Below are 10,006 nucleotides of genomic sequence, written 5' to 3'. Positions count from 1 at the left end.
GAAGGAAATCAAGGGAATATTCCACTTACAATAGCCACTAAAATAATCAAATAATTATGAATAAATTTAACTAATGATGTAGAGGATTTATACATGGAATACTATGAAGCATTGCTATAATAAATCAAAGAAGACCTGCATAAATGAAAGGACATTCTATGTTTATGGGTTGGGAGACTAAATATAATTATGATGGCAATACTATCCAAAGTAATTTATTCCCTTATTGCAAATCCAATCAAAATTTCAACAACCTTATTTTTAGAAATGGAAAAGCCAATCATCAAAGTTGTATGGGAGGGCAAGGAGTCCTGAATTTTTAAAGGTACCTTGAAAAAGAAATATGATTTTTTAGATTCACATTTCCTGATCTTAAAACATATTACAAAGCCACAGTAATCAAAATACCATGGTGCTGGCGGAAGGACAGGCATGTAGAATAACAGAATAGAACTAAGAGTTCAAAAATCAACCACCATATTATGGCCAACTGGCTTTTGACAAGGTGATAAAGACAACTCAATTAGGGAAAAATAGTGTCTTCAACAAATGGTTCTGTGATAACTGTATCTCCATTTGCAAAAAAAAAAAGAATTTACATAAATCAACTCAAATGGATCAACAGCCTTAATATAAGAGCTAGATCCATCAAACTCCTAGAAGAAAACATAGGGAACTATCTTCAGGACCTTGTCTTAGGCATTAATTTCTTAGAATTTATTACCAAAAGCATAAGCAACAAAAGAAAAATAAGATAAATGGCACTTCAACAAAATGAAAACTAATGATGTAGCCCTCAAAGGATTTTATCATGAAAGTAACATATATAAACACATTGATTTAGGTGAAAATGGGAACTTAGTCTAAAGACACTTCTTTTAAGAATTTAAGATGATTATACTCATAATTAAAAAAAGACACCAGTTATCCATATTACCTTCTAATACTTTTTGAAAAACAAATTCTGGTATGGATTTACCTACCACATTGTATCTACCTGTTGTCTACCCCACTCTCTGTTCCATTTGGATCCTAGAACTCCCTCAAGCTTGGTAATTCTGAGATTCACTGTTTGAAAATACACTGGATTTATATAAAAGCATCTATAGAATCAGAATCATGATTTCCATCTATTAATTTTCATCTCCATTGTTGCAGGGTTAACATCTTGGCCTGTAGTTGTTAAACTATACAGATCGGAGGTTATGTCTACTTTGGGAAAATATGATTGTTAAACCATCTTGATTTCTACCTTAAAGGCTTTCCTAATGTATGTCTGCATTTTACAATGCATTTACTAGTGGTATAAAAGACTTACTGTCTTCCATTAGGGTTTCAGCAAAGATTCACTTGCTTGGATAAATAAGAAATGTATTTTATCACCTTCATTAAATAAACAATTTCAGGACTGTTCATAATTTATGGCAATAATGCAGTACATGTTCACCTTGAAATATAATATGTGCCTTTATTCAAAAGAACTTGCAAAACATTTGTCAATGTATCCTTCATGCTGGAAGCTACTGAACATACATAACTTGGAATTGTGTAAGTAGAGGCTGAAGGAATCGAACACAAGAAAAACATTTCTATGGAATTCTTTAACCACTACTCTCAGACTCTTTATCCGGAGATTTTTGTATATCATACTTTTAGGAAGTCTTATTAATTTTCCTCAGGGTTGCAATGATAACTTCTGAAATGAGCAATCTTCATAGGCTTGTGAGGTGTCTATACATAAATAAGACTTGGACAACAGGATCTATTAAGAAAGCGGTCAGAAAACCATAACCAGCCTCTACAGCCAAGATTTTAAATATATATATATATTGCTAGATTTTGTCTTTCAAGACTAAAAATTTCTATATTCCTGTGAATGTTACGTACATCTTTGTAAAAGGATACCTTACAAATAAAAATTGTCAAGTATAACATTTAACAGAATTTTTATTTTTGAGGATGTGCATAGAAAATTATAGTATTTTCAAGTGATCAGCTAATTTTGAATTAGCTACACCAAAATCTATTGTTTTCAAGGACTGGTGCAACACTGGATTGTGTCATTATTCATAGAATAAATCTGGCTGCAGTTGATTTTTGCTGAGGATAGCCTGTAATTTTTCTTCTAGTAATTGTTTACTGCTTAATTATAGCAGAAGTCCAGATGACTTCTTCCTTTCCTTATCATCTTCCTTTCATCACTACACAACTTCATGTTGAATTCAAATCATATTAATTCAACACCATATCATTGTGAATCCATGAAATTTACTGTCATGAATTGTAAGTAATGTTATAATAAGGTTTTAAATTTTGCATGTGATTCCTAAATCCATATTTCAACACTTTCAACTGTTTATGATACAGGTGGTGAAAACAATTTTAATTCAAAAATTATATCAATTACAAAGTGCTCATATTGTTTGTTGAAGGAATCAAGGTGCTTTTCATATCAAAAACAGAAATTTCTTTTTCAAATTTATTCTTGCACCATTTCAAGACATTCTTGGTTATTTCAAACTTTCTGTGTTGTGGTTTATATATAAATATATATATAATTACAAAGCATTATTTTAGTAGCAATAATATCCACAAAAATCAAGGATGAGATATAATGACACTCATGATTCCCCTAATATACATAGTTTTCCCTAATGTATGTGGAGCATTTCTGTGCTGTCCATTTAGACATAGGCCAAACTTATAGAATGTGCTGCAGTGTATCAGAGGTGACTTTATGGTAAGAGACACATAGGTGAATGTTTGCTATATTATTTTGTGACAGTTAGCTTGAACTAATGAACTTATTTCATAACTTAAATTATTAACTTATTTTACTACTTAACACAGTATTTTCCTATGTGCCTTCCAGAAGAGAACTATATTAGTATATTTTCACATATGCAGTGTCAATATTGGTGCATCCCAAACCAGTAACATCCCTGCCTAAAACTAATATCAAGAATGTCAGAGGGTGGGCCATGGTGGCTCAGCAGGCAGAATTCTCACCTGCCACACCGGAGACCCGAGTTCAATTCCCGGTGCCTGCCCATGCCAAAAAAAAAAAAAAAAGAATGTCAGAAAGATGTCACATTTTGCAAGAGGGACATCTAACATAAGATTTGGGGATTAAGAGATAGAATGAGTTATTAGGGAAAGCCTAGTAAACACATACTTTACTTGTCAAATTCATTTGATGTCTACAGCTTTCACTTGGAAGTGAATATCCTTCTCATTAGGTTGCCTAGTGCTCCCGTCACATCCTTATTCCTAAGGGTGTAAATGAAGGGGTTGAGTGTAGGTGTCACCACTCCATAAAAGAGAGCCATGAACTTGGGCTGGTCTCTTGAGATGGATGAGGGAGGCTGAAGGTACATGCTAATGGCTGGGCCATAAAATAGGAAAACAACAATAAGATGAGAAGAACATGTGCCAAAGGCCTTTTTCCTTCCCTCAGAAGTTTTCATCTTAAATACAGCATGTCCAATGCAGGTATAGGATGCAAGAATTAAGCATACTGGAATGGCTAACAGAAAAATGCACACAACTGAGAGTGTGAGTTCATTAGCACTCTTCTCTCCACAGGCTGTCTTTATCAGAACAGGAATCTCACACAACACATGATCCAGTTTATTGAGACCACAGAGTGGCAACTGCAGTGTAACAGAAGCCTCTGAGACAGCATATGTCATTCCACTCAGCCACACAATGGACACTAATAAAATGCAGAGGTGCTGATTCATGATAAGGGTGTAATGGAGAGGCCTGCAGATGGCCACATAGCGATCCAAGGACATAATAGCTAAGAGTAGACATTCTGTTCCCCCCATTGTGTGGAAGAAATAAAGCTGAATTGCACAACCCATATAGCTGATGGTCTTCTTAGAGCTTCCAAGATTAAATAGCATCTGTGGGACAATGCTTGTAGTATAACACATATCCAAAAAGGAGAGATTGGTGAGGAAGAAATACATGGGGCTGTGAAGATGGGGGTCTAATATAGATACCAGGATGATGAAGATATTTCCAATCATGGCTGTAGGGTATGTTATGAGAAGAATAATGAATAGAGGAAGCTCTAGCCAAGGATGGTCTGTGAAGCCTAGTAGAATAAACTCTACAGGGTGACTTTTGTTAATTTGTCCCATCATCTTCCATTTGATGCATAGACCTATAGAACAGAAGTTGTAAGGAAGTTAGAAAGAAATACGAACCACAGAGTACATGATTATGTATTGGGTATCCATTCATGGAAGTTGGTATGCTGTAAAATGAAGGACAACAGTATCTGGCACTAGGTGACTTCCTTTCTCTTCATGACACTATGAATTAAAAACAATTACTTTAACAAGTAACAACCTTTCTGTTACTGAATTTCCTCTTCTACATCATAAGGATGATAATAATTGTCTCCTTAAATCATAATGCATATTGAATGAAAAGTGGATGAGAATGCATTTTGGAAATTCAATTTAATGGCTTTCAAATGTTGATTCCATAAAAATCAGCTGCAGAATCTGTTAAAATGCTGATTATTGGTTTCAATCTCCAATGTCTGAAAGAGTAGATGTGGCTTTGGCCAAGAAATTGATAAGTTTATTTACAGAAAAACTGTTGGAAATTATTACAGAAACTTCAAGAAGTGTAAAAGAAATGAGCTAGCAATTTGAGAAGTAAGAGAAATCCCAGAGCTATAAAAATCATCAAGATAATTTTGTCCAGTACTCAGGAGTTGTTTGAAAAATTACATCATCACTAAGGGGAGTAAAAAGACTTTAATCTTTCTTAGTTATGTGGACTTGAAGAAGAAATTTAAACATTTATAGATTTCATTTTTTAAGATATAAATTGAAAGAATTGAATTAAATAAGATAGCATCCTCATGCTCAATAATGTTTTTGCATTCATTTTTTCTTATAAAACTATTGAGATAAAACTTTGGGCATTTGATCTTTCATGTTAAATTTTATCTAATTTATCCATCTTATAGGAAATTTGTTTTATGAAGTAGGCTTACCACTGTGCTTTATGCAAGAATTTGGAAAGTATCAGTGATCTACTGATTGTTTATATTTAGAAATATATTTGTACCTCAAAGAAACTGCTATAATGAAAAAGTCTTATAACCGAATTCAGTCAGAGGTTTATTCAAGTCAAGAAATCATTTGACATTTCTGTGACATGTTCCTTTGCTGTTTTAGCTAAAATCAAAGGCACATTGGGGCAACAAAATTAACTTGCTGAATGAGGTAACTTTTTTTTCACATGGGCAAGCACCAGGAATCGAACCATGGCCACCGGTATGGCAGGCGAGACTCCTGCCACTCACTCATGGTTGCAAAGACCTGAATGAAGTGACATTTTGAGAAAGATTAATTAGGTAATTAAGTTTTTTTTTGTTTATGATGTTCTTTTCTTTTAGTAGTGAATGTGTTTCATGAAATCCACAATTTCATGTAAGATGGTGATATTCAGATGGGAAATTAAGGTAGTGCATCCCAGGGACAATTTTGAGTTATTCTGCCAATTATTGTTAAAGCGTAATAGATTATATTAAGATGGTTAAAAAGCACAGTTTTCATAGTCTCTATTTCATCAACTTCTCAAAGTTATTTGCGAGTGCTCACACAAAGCTAATGAGCAAAAGGTATGAACACTGCCCTTTGATCACTCACTATCTTAGGCCAGGACTGTATACAACAATGATAGAGCAATAACAGAAATTGCAGCTGATCTTTAAGGAGCCCTCGTGTGGCCAACCTTGTAATAAGATAGCAACATGCATGAACTTATTTAATACCCAGCTCCAAACCCTATGCCATAGGAATTTTTAGTATTCATCCTTTAGGAAATTATTGATCATTGATGATTGTACTCTACTGATAACCAGGGATATTCTAAAGATGAAAAACTAACTGAAGTCTAGATGAGGTTGTAAGATGATGAGATTACATACATTCAGAGTTTCAAGACTCCAGAGAAAACATTTGTACTCTTGGGATGTTTCCTGAATGAGTAGTGCCCCTGACACCCTAATTTGACTTTGACTTTATTCAAGATGCCAAATGAGTGCACTGAATTTATAATAAGGTTTGGGTCAAGTGAAAATTTAATATTGTAGATGTGATATGAAAATAAACTATGGTATGAACTAATTTGGTTGATAAAATAAATATTCTAAAAATTACCATGCACCCTGTTGTTAATTAGTTGACTATAAGACGACTATTGCCTATTTACTTAAATGTTTTCCACCTTGGATCTTTCTTTAATATTTTCTTTTCACATTTAATAAGATACTTCCATTTTAATGCAGAAAGCCTTTGAAATCAGTTTCAACTTAAAAGTATCAGGAACAGTTTGATAGAAATAATTAGAATAAAAGCTAACATTCTATTTTTATATGCAAGGCACTTGAGAAAGCATTTTTGATAATTCCAACAGTTTAATGAAAAATTTCAATATGAAGAATTAACCCAATTATTATATCATGGTAAAAAAAAAATGGCCCTTTGGGGAGGGGACTAGTGGAAGCAATTTATTTCTCTGCTGAACACACCATTATTTATACTCATTCCAAGACTTCTATCCATCTCCACACATTCATTGATCACAAGATTCATAAAGGGATCAGATCCCTGCAATATTCCTTGGACATATCTGTCACCATTTAATTTCAATGATAATTTCTTGTCCATAAATTTTTTTCAACTTGGAGGGTGAGCTTTGCTCATGGTATCTCCTTGATGGGCTTAGTGCTGCCTTCCAATTTTTTAAAGATTAAGTTTATATTTGACCTCTATGAATTCATCCATAATCAATTCTATCTAAGTCTAATGACAGTATTTGTACTGGTATGCTTTTACAAATTTTATTAATTGGTAATTTGCTTTTATCATTCACATTATTTAATGTAGCTTTGTGAATGGTGACTATCCCAGGACCTACACCATTACACTGATATCTTTTCAAGGATGGGGAATTTCTCTGGATACTTCCCTAGAGACACCAGAGCAGGTGAACCTATTCAATGTGATTTACTTAAATCTGTAACTTTTCCCATGTCATTCCCATGAAATTTAATTACATTACATTCTTAGATGGCCTAATTTTTGTATCTCCCACTTTCTTGGGCTTTTCCATCAGTATTTTGCTACATAAGAAACATTAACTATGGCTGTTTAGATATCTTGTCTTTGCATCCCCTTGCACAGTTTCATTCTAATGGCTTATTCATATATATTTTTCACAACATGCAGTTATTTATATTCATAACACTTTTTAGTGCTGTGATTATCTTAGTAATGATATTTATCATAGTAATATGATATTTACCATAGTAATATGATATTTATATAAGTAAAATATGATAAGAAATAAAACTGATATCTGGCACCAAAACGTCTGGATGCAATGCATAAATAAGTCAATCCTTAAATTTTGACCATGCATTTAAAAAAGTTCATCATTGAATTGAGGACTTCATTCTTCATTCAGGTATTTGACATCTGTCAGATATATAGTTATTGAAATTTAACATGCTAAAGATTAAGAGCAAGACACAAAGGGATAGAATGTAATTAACTACAAAGAGAAAACTAGTTGTTTTTTTATACCCACTGAGCTAGGTATTTTCAAAGTTTAGAGATGACTTTCTGAAATGACACACTCTTTTCATGCACTCTGACTATACACATCCAAACCTTTCTCAAGAATGCATGACAGTTTTAGAAATGTATCTTTTTACTCACCTTGTTTTGAGAAATATCATTCAATGAGAAGCAAATGTGAACAAGTATATTGTAATTTCTAAAATGTTCAGAGAAGGCAAAATTATAGTACACAGATGAATATCTAAGAATTAGCTTCGGACAATCAGTCTTTCAGCTGATACAAGGGCACCAAGAAGAGAATAGCCTGGTTAGGAGATAACAGTAGATAATATCAAGTAAGCTTTGCTGATGTGTGATTTCTATTCTATTTCAAGGCCTCTTGGGTGCTGGACTAAAACAGTTCATTTATTTTTATCCCAGAAGGTTGAGTAGAGATAGTTCCTTGAGGCCCAGTTCTCAGAGGGAATGTTTATGTTCAATCACTTAAATACTGCCTTGAGGTTGATAGTAAGTCTCTTGTGTGATTAGAATTGTTTTGAAATAAATTCAGTCTATTTCCAAAATACTGGGCACTAATTTTAAAGAGGATACAGTTAGAGTGGAGCTAATTTAAACTGATCATTCTCAGGTGCTTTAATGTAAATTCTTTGGATATCTTTATTCTTAGAATATGTCACAAAATTAATTTATTTCTATTGTTATGAATAAAAGGGCATGAAGATGAGATAGTAAGGAAAGAAAAAATACATTCAGTTAAAAACATTCTGATCTCTACAATGAGAAATGATAGAAATAAGGGATGATGGTGGAGATAAGGGATACACAAAAATAAATAACTGTTTTTGTGCTCATAATGTTGATAAACTATTAAAAATGGGAGTAGAAAATAGAAAGTATAGGGGAAGAAGAAACATCTGTGCATAAATGTTAAATATTGTGAAAAATAATTTTGAAATGTATGCTGGGGAAATGGATTGTAGAAGAGGCTATTAATTGATTTCAATAGTGCTCATACTAGATAATCAATAAAACTATGTAAGGTACTGATGTAAAAGTTATATCAGAACAGAAAACACAAATTTTAGATACCAAAATAATATGAGGAGAGCAAAAATACTGACCACATAATGAATGATTTTATCTGCTTTGTTAGAATATATATTCATAAAACTGTGAATATATGAAATATACATAGACATATTTAGGAAGACATATTATTAGGTAACCATGACAGAAATAAATTAATTATATCAAAAACTATAATGGGCCTAACTATTTGATTAAAAGAAATACAGATTTTCTGTTTCACCAACAAAGCCAAATCCAACTCAATGCTGTAACAAAGGAAAACACATAAAACTAAAAGAATCCAAAACAAAAGAAAGGAAGGAGAATGATTACTAGGCACATCCAAAGAAAATAATGGTGCTGATCTTGATATCTGACAAAAGGTATTTTTTGTCTTTAGGTTTTGACAGTTTAATCTATTCCAGTGTAAATCTCTGAGTTTACCCTGCTAAGAGCTGGTTGAGCTTCTTGCACTTTCATATTCATGTATCTCATAAGACTTGGGAAGTTTTTGTCTATTATTTCTTCAAATCTATTTTCTATCCTTTTATAGCTCTCTTTGCCTCTGAAACTAAGATGTGTGTGTTTGTGTGCTTTATGGGTCTCACAGTTTCATTGAAGTCTGTTCATTTTTCTTCATTCTTTTTTCTTTATTCTCCCCAGGCTGGATAATTTTAATGGTCTTATCTTCAGTTTTGTTGATCTTTTTTGCTGCCTCCTCCAATCTGTTTTGGGCCCCTCTTGAATTTTTCATTTCAGCTATTGTACTTTCCAGCAGCAGAATTTCCCTTTGTTTGCTGTTTATAATAGCTATATGATAGTTCAAAAACTCATTTTGTTTATATATATTTCCCTTATTTACTTTAGTTCTTCAACCATTGATCCTAAGATTTTTGACTAGTAGTTAAAGCAACTAGAACTCCTCCAGGATAGTTTATGGTGAATTCTGTTTTTTTTCCTGTGACTGTACAATATATTTCTGTCTTCTGTGTTTTGTAATATTTTGTTATGAACTGGACACTGTTAGTATTACATTGTGGTCACTCTTAAAATCTGGTTCTTCCACTCCATTTTTTTTTTAATTTTATTAATTAAATTTTTTCTGTGAGAGAAGTTTTTTGTTAAGACTTCAGATTTTAGAGACTTTGTTAGAAAAATACAGAGACCCTATATCACCTTATTATTAACAGCATGCTAATATATATACATATATATTATTAATATATATACATATATATATATTTGCTATGATTCATGAAAAATATTTTTATAATTGTACTATTAACTTGCCATTTGTTTGCAACAGAGCTTACTGTGTTGTACCA

General features: G+C 32.6%; 1 protein-coding gene across 1 annotated transcript; it reads right to left on the bottom strand.

Moving 5' to 3' along the window:
• Positions 1 to 3,209: 3,209 nt before the first annotated feature.
• LOC143682563 (olfactory receptor 2B11-like) lies at positions 3,210 to 4,148 on the bottom strand. Its single transcript, XM_077159182.1, has one exon. The coding sequence runs from the start codon at positions 4,146 to 4,148 to the stop codon at positions 3,210 to 3,212; it is 939 nt and encodes a 312-aa protein (XP_077015297.1).
• Between the last annotated feature and the right edge of the window lie 5,858 nt (positions 4,149 to 10,006).

The sequence above is a fragment of the Tamandua tetradactyla genome, chromosome 5 (genome assembly GCF_023851605.1).
Source record: "Tamandua tetradactyla isolate mTamTet1 chromosome 5, mTamTet1.pri, whole genome shotgun sequence".
NCBI lineage: Eukaryota > Metazoa > Chordata > Mammalia > Pilosa > Myrmecophagidae > Tamandua > Tamandua tetradactyla.
This window is presented reverse-complemented; position numbering and strand designations above follow the sequence as displayed.

Bases quoted from the DNA above. Each gene is read 5' to 3' on its own strand.
- LOC143682563 (XM_077159182.1), bottom strand. From the start codon at position 4,148: ATGGGACAAATTAACAAAAGTCACCCTGTAGAGTTTATTCTACTAGGC.